This window comes from Chionomys nivalis, chromosome 23 (assembly GCF_950005125.1).
Source record: "Chionomys nivalis chromosome 23, mChiNiv1.1, whole genome shotgun sequence".
Taxonomy (NCBI): domain Eukaryota; kingdom Metazoa; phylum Chordata; class Mammalia; order Rodentia; family Cricetidae; genus Chionomys; species Chionomys nivalis.
The window spans coordinates 29,692,718-29,706,122 of record NC_080108.1 but is presented as its reverse complement, the minus strand read 5'-3'; the positions used below and the strand labels follow the sequence as shown (position 1 = coordinate 29,706,122).

Below are 13,405 nucleotides of genomic sequence, written 5' to 3'. Positions count from 1 at the left end.
CCCCATGCCTTCACACTCTGTGTGGTTCAGAGTCTTAAAACACTGGAAATGTCCAACGGGAAACTCCGAAAAATAGACGGAGGAAGAGAATCTGGACTAGAGATGAGGATGGGACCTCTGCACCCTCTATTGACAGAAGGAAACACCATGGGCGTGGTGCTTCCTGGCCTAATGGAGCCAGAAAAGAGAGCTCACATTGGTTCCCTCACCCTCAGAGTGAGCACGAGTCTATCTACACCAGCTGGTACACTGGAAGAGACAGCAGGGAGATCTGCTGAAATCCCTACTGACTATGAGTGCTCTCCCTCCTCGCCTAGCTCAGAAGTCCCTTCTCCAGCTTAGAGACTGGCCACGAACACACCCACTGGGACCCTGTCCCTAGATTGCCTGGCATGTGGCATCCTTACCATTCTAATATCAGGAGCACCTGAGAGCACATAGCAAATCTGGGTGCACTTGAAACACAGCTTCGAATAAGACCAGAGTGGGGTTCCCGTTGACCAGATAACACCAAGCACTGAGACGCTGGTGTGGGCAGGGGTACAAAGTTGGCAATGAGATTTCTTTTGTTCCTGACCATTTCCCTGTTGTTCTCGGTGGAGTATGGTTGGAGGTAGGGTGGGATGACACTAGAGATGAAGAATGAAGAGGCACAGAATGGCACTGAGCTGGAAGAACATGAGCTTCGTAGGTGAGCTGAGTCCCCTTCAACTGACAGCTCCTCCCTACCCGTCTGCCTACCACACCTGGACTTGTTGCTTAACATACATACACATTTTCTGAACACTTGCCCCAGCCCCTCTCATTTTCTCTGGGTCTCTTGCATAATACCAACACACCCTGCATTAAGTGTGCTTTACACATAAATAATTGTGAACATCAAAACACGACAGGACCCCACCACTCTGCTTGGGGGGGGGGTCAGGTGGTGAAATCTAATGATGCCGTAGAGGAGGAAATAGGAGCTTTGAATGGCCTAAATGCTTACATCACTGCATGCAGCTGGAATTAAGATATTGTGTGCTGATGGGACTATTCACAAGAGTAGAAATTGTTGGTTAAATTTCCCCCATAGGCCACAAGAGGGCGCCAGAGCTCAGGACAGATGGCTGTGAGCCACCGTGCATTCAGCAGGAATCGAACTCCGGTCCTCTGGCAGGAAGGGCGATTGGGCCACAAACAGTGCTCTTAACCTCTGAGCCATCTCTCCAGATGGTTTGTTGGTTAATTCTTGACACATGAAGAATGCTTTAAAAACTCTGATTGTGTGGAAATCTCTCACAGAGAATCCAGAACTCTCCTTGTCCTGATGCTAATATAGGCACAGTTTGGAAAGGGTACCGTTGTTCACTCACTGAGCAGAGGCGTGCTCTGGGAAGTGCTGAGGCAGTAGGGGTGAATCCTGAGCCACAGACGTGCTTTGGGGAGTCCTGATGCTGTAGGGGTGCAGTTCTCTGTTCTCTGTGAGCAGAGTGGGATTCCAAGTGGTTGAGGCCAGGAATAACTTGGTCATGGTGAGAACTCTCCAGTCTCACCACGCACCTTCCTGTGATTCCCGGTGCAGGCATTGACCATTTTCTTCCCTTATGGAATCCACTAGGTCTCCTCTGACCAGCCTAGCAAAGCAGATAAGATCACGGTAGGAGTCCATGCAGAGATATGACTTAGTGAAACAGGAAGCTCAAGAGCAGGAAGGGGAAAGCCTTGCTTTTTTATAACAACCTACTCTGCAGGAACTAAAAGGCCGCCCCACAAGATCTATGCGCATCCCTCCTGGAGGCATTTCCCCAACACCAGGCTCTGATTCTTAGAGGTTCTACCATCTACTACAGCCACCACACTGGGGGCCAAGCTTCTCACACATGAATCCTGAGAGAGAGAAAAAAAGTCACATCGTAAACAAACCACAGCAGCAAAGAACCTGAACCAAGTGGCCAGAAGTACAAGAGACATCAGAGACATGTTTGAGAGGAAGAAATAGTACAGTTACCAATGGTCCAGCTGGGGTTGGAAGTTAGAAATAAGGTAGAGAGAAAGCTGTGGGAGCCAAAGAAATTGAATTTAAATGTTGGGAAAGCCCAAAGGGGTCTGAGGATAGACTGGAGGAGAATCAGCCACGTGGCCTAGAAGAAGATGGGAAGAACTGAGGAGCGGCTAAGAGTATGACTTGAGCATTGATGGGGAAGAGGCACTGATTGGGGGCGGGGCAGAAGGGAGCAGGAGGCAGCACAAAGGGCAATAACATCAAGGCCACTCTGGCACGTGGAGGGAAGAGAGATGGACCAATCAGGAGGTACTTTTCCCTGTGGGCTCATCCGGTACCAGAGATCAGGCGCAGACAGGCAAATGTGTGGAATGCTGAGGGCAGAGTTTAAAATAAAAAAAAATGTGGCGCATGCTGTCTACCACTGCTTCAAAGATAATCCCTGACTCCAGTGGACTCAGGCGCAGAACGGAGCTATTCCGGCATGCAGGGGCACCATTTCCGGAGGGAGGGAGGGAGGGAGGGAGGGAGGGAGGGAGGGAGGGAGGGAGGGAGGGAGGGAGGAAGGGAGGGAGGGAGGAAGGGAGGGAGGAGCTTGAGGAATACATGCGCTAATTTCTAGAAAAGCCACATCCCCCCTGAGAGTGTCAGAAATAGAAAACAGAACTAGAAAGGTCTACATTGTGTTTCTAAGCCGTCTAAGCTCCTTAATCCTTTTTAAATTAGATGCTCTTCTGTGTAGAGTCCTCGGCGGACACCTTCACGTCTCATGGTTAGACACACACAGCAAGACCTGAGGGAGTGTCTCCGGGGCACAGCCAGGGCACCAGAAAACAAAGCAGGCAGACATCAGCCACGGCTCAGGCTTTCTCTGGCTCCTCACTATCTAATATTTCTGTCTGACATGGAGTGGGTGCACAGAAGATCCACACCTTAAAACATTGCTGAACAGCTGGAGAACAGGAGTGAGCACATCAATCAAGCTTTAACGAAACGGATGGAAATAGCGTGTACGTTCTCACACTGGAAAATGACTGTTCTAGGCCGTTAATATAAAACAGCTACTTAAAAGACATTTCCAGCCTTCTGCAAATCAAATTGCTGGACTTCTAAGCACTAATTTTCAAACTCCAGAGAAAAAAAATAGGAACGGACAAAATGCAGTTCAATGTCAACTAAACTACTATGGCAAATAAATCGCAAAAGCTTCTGTCACGAAATTCTTTATTTTTTAAATACACAAGATGTTATCTTAACAGTGGTGCGTGTCTTCCCAGAAAGAGACATATTCACGGGTATAATACAAACTGAATGGTGGTTATTTTAAAATGGGGGGTATGTACAGGAAACCTGTGTTTATCCTTTGGAGAATTGACAGTGGAAAGGCACAGCAACCTTTGGGCTTGTGCCATCTCATATAGAACTGCAAGAAATGGTTTTGAAATATACACACTTTTCTGTAGGAAATCTTGGTGAGTTAACTTGTATTTCTCATGTTTGGTCTGCAGGAAAAAGGACACTGTGGTTTCCCATCATCTCCCTGAACGGCACGGTTATGGATCGGGCTCGGTTCCCACGTGTGGCGTGGCAAGCCCGTTGTCTTCCGCAGAGGCGTTGTGGAGAAGTCTCCCTGCTGATGCTGGGGATGGTCGGGTTTCCTTTGGTCTTCGGATGATGACTAACTATTAATTCCACCCTACCACAACATGGGCAATCAGGAGATAGCACATCCCTATGGTGCAGGACACGAGCATCATTGGGAAGCCCAGTCTGGAAAACAGAGAGACAAGGCCTCTGGTGAGAACGAAGAGATGCAGATTCTCTGTGTGCCATGCTATTGCAAAAGAATGGACCCAGAATCTTATTAAGAAAAAAAATGATCTTCCATTCAGGTTGTAAATATTTTTGCTATAACTCATGTGGCTAGGTCCTAGAAACCTGACTCGGGTAGTGAGGGAATGAGCAGATGACAGGCATACAGACACACATATGTAAAAGCAGTGATTAGGTGAGCCACCGACTCTGCTCCACCAGCAGCGGTCCAGAAACTCAGGGTGTTGATTTTATACATAGAAGGCAGGTTTACTGTCTGCAGCTGAATGTGGATACAGGTTTATTGCATCTGTCAAACCAACTAGGAGAAGCCCTATCTTGTCAACGTGATACACATCGCTGTTAAACCATAACCTTTCCTTTCCTGTTTGTCCCTAAAATCTAAGGATATCATTAATAGCACAATTTAAAGCACAATCCAGCTTTTAAAAGTTCCACAATCTATAAAACTGTCAATACTTTGAAAGTTTAAGATCTCTTTCAAATTCCAAGTGTCATAACTATGGATTCCTGTTCAAATGAAAAACAAGTCACATGCATTCTTATTCTGAAAGGGAAGAAAATGGATATAAAAATAACTGTACTTAATAAAATGCAATCTCAGTAGTGTAAATCCCAACTCTGCAGCTCAGTGTCTGACATCTGGAACCCACGCGTGATCTTCAGGGCTCTAAAGGGCTTGATCAGCCCCTCTCCAGCTCTGCCTTCCACAGCCACACACAAACGCAAGTGCCAGACTGCACCCCACATCAGCCATTGTCTTACTACTTGTTCCATGCCCTGCAAACTCTCAGGGAGTCCATTGTACCTGAGCTGTACCGTCGCTAATGGTCTCCCCATCCTCATTGTAGAGACTTCAGCCATGTCATAGGATACCAAGCCTCAGCTGCCCTCCATAACCCCTTCATGGCTTCAAACCCAGTGGAGTTAGGCAGCTCTTATACATTACTTGCCAAGTTCTGCTGCCAGCTGGATCTGTTGCCTTGGTCCCCCTTTGCACCATAGCTGACCCTGAGGCAACACTTCCTAGCCTAGAAGATTCCACTTCAATGATGCCAGTCTCTCAAGAAACACGGCTGATTTCTCAGGCCCAGCTGACCTAATCCTTTGCCCCAGTAAGGTTCACTTCCAAATTAAATTTTTAATTATTTCTTTACTTTGATTTTTTTTATGTGCATGGGTGTTTTGCCTGCATATCTGTCTGTATAGTACATGCATGTTGGTTCAAGAAGGCCAGACAAGAGCATAGGAGCTCCTGGAATTAGAGTTCCAGAGATAGTTGTTAGCTGTCACGTGGGTTCTGTGAACCAAAGAGCAACAAGGGCTCCTACCAGTGAGCCATCTCACCAGCTCCTGCCACAGTTCTGCTTCCCTGGGAAACTTCATCAACCAGGCCTCCGTTGTCTGCATCATTCTCTAGTCTCCTATTGTCTAAGTTCCCACAGAGCAGCTCACTGAGTTCTGAGTGCTCGGGGAACTTTCCAGCCCAGTGTTCCAATGTTTTCAGCATCTTCCCCAAACGACAGTCTGGTCTTCCGCACAATGGACCACTCAGTTTCTGTTCCTCTTCTCTTTCTGTATGTCTCTGCTCTGTACTGTGACAATCACCATGTCCTAGCTAACTTGGAAAGGACAGAGTTTATTTTATCTCACAGGTTATAACCCATGGTGCAGACATGCAGCAGGAACTCAAGGCAGGCGACTGAAGCAGAAGCCATGGAGGAAAGCTGCTTGTTGCTTTGTTTGCCTGTGGCTTCTCCAACTGTCTTTTAAGATACAGCTTAGGACTACTGGCCTGGAAAGGGTATATCCCCCATTGAGCTAGGTCCTCTTACTTCAATTATCAATGAAGAAAATGCCCCCCTGACATGCCCACAGGCCAACCCAATGGAGACTATTCTTCAATTAAAGTTCACTTTCTCCAGGTATCTCTACTTCATGTTGCATTGACAATAAAAGCTAACCAGTATAGACAGGAACATGGAATGTTTTTGACAAGGGAAAACCCAACTACACAGCACACAGGGGTCTGTTGGAAAAGAATGTAATTGTGTGATTCTCCAAAACTAGAGGACAGACTTCTGGTTCTGAAGCAAGATGAAGAAGATATATTTCTTCCTATTGCCTGTTCCATTCTGAGCACAGCCAAGACTCTTGGGTATTATAAAAAAAAGCAACAGAAGATCCTACTGGCAAAAAGAAGCAGAATGGCAGCATAGCTGAGAATCCTAAAAAAAAAAAAAAAAAAAAAAAAAAAAAAAACGTGGCATGGCAGTGAGCTGCCCTCCCCCATCTTCCATGAATCCCTCTAGGAAGCTGATACTCGGGAATCTCAATAGACTGTAGATTCCCAAAAGAAAAGGGGCCCAAGAAAAGCCTGCTCTAACCAAAGGAGCAGGAAAGGGGAAGTCGAGGTAGGCAGTGGTAGCTGTACATGGTAACTGCTGAGAAACAGGCAAACACTATGGGGCAGTTTTATTAAGAAGATCTTCAGTCTGCCTCTTTGGCCACAGAGAGAGCCAGGACTTCCACCTCTCCGGGCTGTGCTGAATTCTCTTCCTGTGGAGTCAGGGGAGAGCTATAAAGAGCCTGGGAGCCTGGACTTTCCCCCCTGCTTCGAAGCAAAGAGGTCTGTGGCTCCCCAGCTGGGTGGCTTGAAAGGGAAAATAGGAGATGCGAGGTAAATGAGCCCCCAGCAGGCAGTTACAAACACACTCGAAACAAATGGGGCAGGGGAAATAGCTTCAAAGGAGCAACAGCACGTAAAAGGTGGACCTGGTAAGTTCAAACTTAAGATTTCGGAAAGACAAAGTCAGGCCAACTGATGGGCGCCATAACGTAAGAGAACATGTGAAGGAAAGATCCACAAACCTAGAAAGGAGAAAGTCACTCACCAGAGGAAAAAAACAGACTGGAGAGCTAAGTACAGATCCTTGGGACCCCACATTACAAAGCTCCAACTTGTGTTGCCAGAAGGAGAATGAGGGAAGACGTGCACACACACACACAGACACAAACACACACGCACGCACACACACACATAGGCACACACACACGTATTTAAAGGAATAACAGCTGAAATTCACCCCCCACACACACACACTAAAAGAATGCATTCTAAAGCTGCAGTTCTTGCTCCTGTGGGTCAAGATCCCTTTGGGAATCAAATGACCATTTCCAGGAGTCACCTAAGGCCATCAGAAAACACAGACAGATATTTACATTGTGATTCATAACAGTAGCAATATTAGAGTTATGTTAGAAGTAGCAAATGAACATAATTTTCTGGTGGGGTCATCACAGCCTGAGGAACTGTGTTAAAGGGTTTCATCATCTGGAAGGCTGAGAACCACTGCTCTGGAGGCTCAAGCGCTGGGTCCTTTCCTAGGAGCTGAGAGCCTCTGGTAAAATATATGGCCACAAATAAAACTCCCTGAGTAGGAAAAGAATTTATAAAGTTGTGAGAGAGAAATGACAGTGGTGCTAGAGGCGAAATGTGATTTTCGTATCAGAAACCAGCAGCTCAGCAGGACAGATTCCTGTATCCATTCCAAATCTCATCCATAGACGAAGGGAAACAGAAAAGGCAGCCTGTGACAAGAATGCTCCTGAAAGGAGACCATGCAAGAAGAACCCAAGGACCAGCAAGGACAATAAGAGAAACGAATGCTTCAGTCCCTCTCTATGGTTTTCAAAAGATGTTGTGTGGTTGAAGAAAAAGAAGGAAGTAGCTAGAAAGGAGTTTAAATGTTTACCCACCGAGAAACCACATATGTTTGAGGTGGCAGAGGATACTAAATTATCTCAATTTCATCATTACATAATTCATATACCCATGAACACATAAATATGTTCAAGTATGGGTCAATTAAAAATTGAACGAAATTAGTCTAGAAGATAGATAGATAGATAGATAGATAGATAGATAGATAGATAGATGATAGATAGACAGATAGACAGACAGATGATAGACAGATAGATTAGATAGATAGATAGATAGATAGATAATAGATAGACAGACAGATAGACAGATGATAGACAGACAGATTAGATAGATAGATAGACAGATTAGATAGATAGATAGACAGATTAGATAGATAGATAGATAGATAGATAGATGATAGATAGATAGACAGACAGATAGACAGATGATAGACAGACAGACAGATTAGATAGATAGATAGATGATAGATAGATAGATAGATAGATAGATGATAGACAGACAGATAGACAGATGATAGACAGACAGACAGATTAGATAGATAGACAGATAGATGATAGATAGACAGACAGATAGACAGATGATAGACAGACAGACAGACAGACAGATAGATATCTCAGTGATAGAACACTTTCCTGGTATACACAAAGTCCTGGATTCACTCTTCAGCACTAAAACCGAAGAAGAGAGAAATGAAATTAAAATATCACTGCTTTTATGCAATCCTCAAAATTACACAAGGATATTTAGACCAACTATGGCACAGATCTGAGTGAGCAGCAAGAGGCTTAAGCCAAGTTAGGTTTTCACACGCCCAAGGCAGTGAAACAGCAGGAGCAAGTGTTCTGTGAGTATCCGCTGCTGGCAGGAAAGCAGCACAGAAGAACTCTAAGAAATGGCGTGGAACCCACCAGAAGGCAGTAAAAGAAATGAAGGAACTGAAGAGAGAAAATCAACAGAAAGCAAAAATAACATCGCACATTGGAGCACTACCAATCACTAACTGCATTAAATGTGAAAAGCCTAAATTGGCTCATGAAAAACGTGGATTAGACAATGTCGTTTCAAACGCCCTGCATTCTGTCTATATGAAATTCCCTTCAACGGCAGGAATTGGCTAAAAATAAGAAGATGTAGAGAAGAAACCATGCAAACACTGAGGAGAAGAAAAGGAGTGGCTATATTCATGTCACATAAACTGTAATGAGAGCAAAAAAAAATTAGCAACAAATGCACAGAAATTGTGACTAATGCTCAATCAATACTGGGTAGGCTCACTCCAAAGATAAGAAACTACTTCACATCACTACATGCCCAGCAGGCCACGGTTTCGACTTTAATGATGCCTTACAAGACAATGAGGACCAATGCGGGTTGATGGAGCTCCCGATCTACCAGGAGCTGTTCCAAATGAGCATTTTCCAGACAGAAGACCTGAGACTACATCAGACAAACACTGGCAAAAACATCAGGTAAGAATGGCAATATACCTATGGATTACAGGATGTCAAACCCCATTGACCTTGAACACGCTACTCTTCCTTTACGTTGACAGCGTGGCTCGGCAGAAATCAAACAAGACTACACAGCCCCATGCCCTAGCTAGCATGTGCAGTCCATCACACATCCTACTCAGTAACAGCGGACTGTACCTTCTTTTCAGGGTCCAGAAAGATTTTGCCAAAACAGACAATATTCTGAGCCATAAAGTAAAGCTCTCAAGATTTAAAATAATCACCACCACATATAATTAAATTAGAAACCAATGGAAAAAAAGTTAAAAAAAAAAAGTTCATGTAGCTTGAAATCAAAGAACATGCTTCAATACTCCCTGTGCGTGAGATGCTTTACAGAGGAAAAAAAAATGTCAATATGCAGAAGTTAATGAGAACAGAATACTATATACCACAGATGGAAAGGGAGATTACAGAACTGAAAGTTCAGGTTTTTAAAAGCTCAGATATTTAATGTAAGATTCTTTTTTTCTTATTTATTTATTATTGCTCTCTGCTCCCCTCCCTTCCTCTCTCATCCCCTTCTATCCTGTCCTCTGGTCCCCGTGTTCCTAATTTACTCAGGAGATCTTGTCTTTTTCTACTTCCCATGTAGATTAGATCCATGTATGTCTCTCTTAGGGTCCTCATTGTTGTCTAGGTTCTCTGGGATTGTCAATTGTAGGCTGCTTTTTCTTTGTTGTATGTCTAAAAACCACTTAGGAGTGGGCATATGATATTTGTCTTTCTGGGTCTGGGTTACCTCACTCAATATGATGTTTTCCAGATTCATCCATTTGCCTGCAAATCTCAAGGTGTCATTATTTTTTTCCACTGTGTAATACTCCATTGTGTAAATGAACCACATCTTCCTTATCCATTCTTCAGTCAAGGGGCATTTAAGTTGTTTCCAGGTTCAGGCTATGACAAACGAGGCTGCTTTGAACATAGTTGAGCCTATGTCCTTGTGGTACGATTGAGCAACCTTTAGGTATATACCCCAAAGTAATATTGCTTGGTCTTGAGGAAGGTTGTTTCCTAATTTTCTGAGAAATCGCCACACTAATATCCAAAGGGGCTGTTCCAGTTTGCACTCCCACCAGCAATGCAGGAGTGTTCGCTATTCCATGTTATCACGTCCATACCATGTTATCACGTCTATCGCCTTTTCTCTCATATCTGGATCATATATTTTTACCAGCGTGAAATTATGTATGTATACATGACATGAAAATATAAGTGACATTGTCTCAGGAAACAAAAGGGACTAACATTAGTGGGGAGGGAAGGAAAACGGAAGGGGACGTCCTACAAGGGTCTATGCACTGTATAGTATCGCTGAAGATATCCCTATGTCCCTCAGCACTGCAAAAAGGGAATTCATAGAACGAAAATTTAAATAACAAGAAATGAGAAGGGAGAAGGAAGAAATTAGGTCTGAACTTAAATCCCTCACAGCACAGATATGCAGTAAAGTACAAAATCGCAATGAACAAAACCAGAGAAAACAAATGGAGACACACTCGGAGTGGAAAGCAAATGGAACACCCAACATAGGCATCGTAACAATTAAGTCCCAATTAATTATAAGATTAAAACAATTCCATCAAATTCAGAACAAGATTTTTTTTCTTGATACAGGAAAGCTTATCTTAAAATTTACATCTCTTTGTTCAAGTCCATTTTCAAATCCTAACTTGCTTTTTTCAGTCATTCAGTCTAATTTTATGACTCTTTGGGCATCTATACTGGCTGGTTTTGTGTGTCAACTTGACATAAGCTAGAGTCATCGGAGAGGAAGGAGCCTCAGTTGAGGAAATGACTCTTCAAGATCCAGCTGTAAGGCATTTTCTCAATTAGTGATCACTGGAGGAGGACCCGGCCCATCGTGGGTGGTGCCATCCCTGGGCTGGTGGTCCTGGGTTCTATAAGAAAGCGGGCTGAGCAAGTCATGAGAAGCAAGCCAGTAAACAGCTCCCCTCCATGGTGTCTGCATCAGTTGCTGCCTCCAGGTTCCTTCCCTGTTTGAGTTCCTGACCTGACTTCCTTTAGTGATGAACGGCAGTGTGGAAGAGTAAGCCAAATAACTGCTTCCCTCCCCAACATGCTTTTCGCCATAGTGCTTTTGTTGCAGCGATGGAAATCCTACCAAGACAGCACCGTTCAGGCATGTGTTTGTTCTCTTGAAGTTCACTGGGTTATTTGTTTGTGTCTTCTTTAAACTCCTTGAATTCTTTGATGAAGTTTATGATTGTTCTTTTGTAATTTGTGTTCCTGGGTTCTTACTGGTAATTCCCATTGGAGATTTATAGGACTTGGGGGAGGATTTATAAGATTTAGGGAGGGGTTATACTGTCTTAACTTTTCATATTATTTGTGTTGTTGCAATGAAACCTGGGTGCACAGCCATTTCTCTTGGTTGTATGTCTGATGGGGACACCGTTAGCTGGGTAGACGCACAGGTACATTCTGCACCAAATCTGGAGGTTGCGGAAGGGCTGTGGAAAGTTCCTCAAACTGGGCCTCAGCAGTAGATTTGAGACCTGGTCTCTGTCTGAGGATTGGGATTTTGCAGGAGGTTTGGGGTTAAGAGGGCAGGATGGATATCTTAAAATGTAAATGGGAAGGAACAGGCTATAACGTAGCGAAAATGATAACATTTACCAACATGAAGGTCTTGGTCACAGGGTGCCACAGAAACATATGGTCAAAGGCTGTCACATGCCCAGCTAAGTTCTGACGAAAGTACAATTGGAGGAAAAATAACACTTAGACAGATGTTTCTGGAGTAGCCAGCTATTCAAAATCCGAAAAGGGAATTTCGACTTCAACCTTATGCTTGACACTAAATTTGATGGATTATGGGTATAAATGTTAAAAAAAAAAAAAAAAAGCTGGAAAACACTTAGAAGGAAGCTAGGGACAGATTCTTGGGGTATATAATTTAGCAAAGAGTTCTTATTGACAACTCTAAAGGCATGATTCCATAAAAACTAAAACTATAATAAGAACATCTCTTAAACTTTTGCTCAATGAATTGTCCATGAGAGGATGACAGTGGTCACAAACCGTGACAACGAGCTGGCAGCGGAGTCCTATCTAGATACCCAAGATCTCTCAGACCTCAACAGCACCAAACCTTAACAATCCAATTAAGAAATGAGCTGGAGACAAGCAGAGGCATCTCCCTGAGAAAATGGGTGACAGACATGCTAATGTTTTGGTATGTTGCTGCTATGGACCAGTCTGGAATGCTGGTGGAGCAACTGCCCCCTAAGGTGTGGGAGGACCTTGAGTGGACAAAGAACACAGCCGAGTGCCCCTGAACAGCAGCCTGGGGGGGCAGAAGCCCCTGTATAAGCTGTGCTGCTTGTCCAATGAGCTGTTTCTAGGAGCAGAGGTGACGCTGCTTAGGAGATGGATCCAGAGGAGCTGGAGGGCCTGATTGAAGAGATGCTCACTAAACTGGAGGCAGACGAGATAGCCTGTGTCTGCTTAACAAGACAGAGACTCTGGGACAGGGAATTCAGGGAGGCATTTAATATTCACCTGGAGACAGGTGCAGAGAGGAAAAAAAGGGGTAGCAAGGTGAGAAGGCCCAATAGTCTTTTCTATTAGTGGTTTAGGTTAACATACAAAGTGATGAATTCCAGTGTGTATTGGGGGGCCTTGAGTAGCAGCCTCAGTACACCATCAGGACTCAGAACTGGATGTCTATGGTAGGTGAGGATCTGAGGGTAAAAACATTAACCCAATCATGTTACCTCTGTACCTTCTTTATTTTTCACGCAAGGGGCAATAGTGAAGTGAAGGGGCGCAGAGAAGAAGGATAAGGGGAAGAATAAGATTAAGGGAGATCTCCACAAGGTTTCTAGTTTTTTATAGACATAGTTGGAAAATTCCACAGGTAAGTGCAATGACAATTTGCATATCAAATCACAAAAAGGGCAGGTAGAGCCTGACACAGTAGTGCTCTGGAACAGGTAACACCGCCCAGGAAAAAGCCAGCATCCACGGGGAAATACCGGGCATCCCAAACCATTAGATACAGTTGCTAAATGTCCTGGAATCCTGGATCTGCCCATTCTCCTCATATAATTTCTTTGGTGATAACCAGCTTTGGGGACACCCAGATTGTTTGTTAGCAAAGCGGGGGGGGGGGGGGTGCATGCTGCCTTCCTTCTCAGTGCCTGTCTTCTACAGAAATTTCTATGTGGTCTGTTAGCAGGTAATTTTGCAGGACTGACTCTTTGAAAGTTTGACCATTAGAATAAAGAGTGAATGCCATCTCGCCAAGGCCTCACGGTGTGGGGGAATGGAGCAAGGTCACGCCACTGCCTGTGCAGAGGTTACACTGCTAAGGTGTTCCGGGAA

General features: G+C 44.3%; 1 protein-coding gene across 1 annotated transcript in view; it reads right to left on the bottom strand.

Moving 5' to 3' along the window:
- Positions 1–3,354: 3,354 nt before the first annotated feature.
- Oca2 (OCA2 melanosomal transmembrane protein) overlaps positions 3,355–13,405 on the bottom strand; it is a 209,294-nt gene continuing 199,243 nt past the window's right edge. Inside the window, exon 24 of the mRNA XM_057756393.1 lies at positions 3,355–3,754. Coding sequence (XP_057612376.1) covers positions 3,670–3,754 — 85 coding nt within the window. The 3' untranslated portion in view covers positions 3,355–3,669. The remainder of the gene's footprint in view (positions 3,755–13,405) is intronic.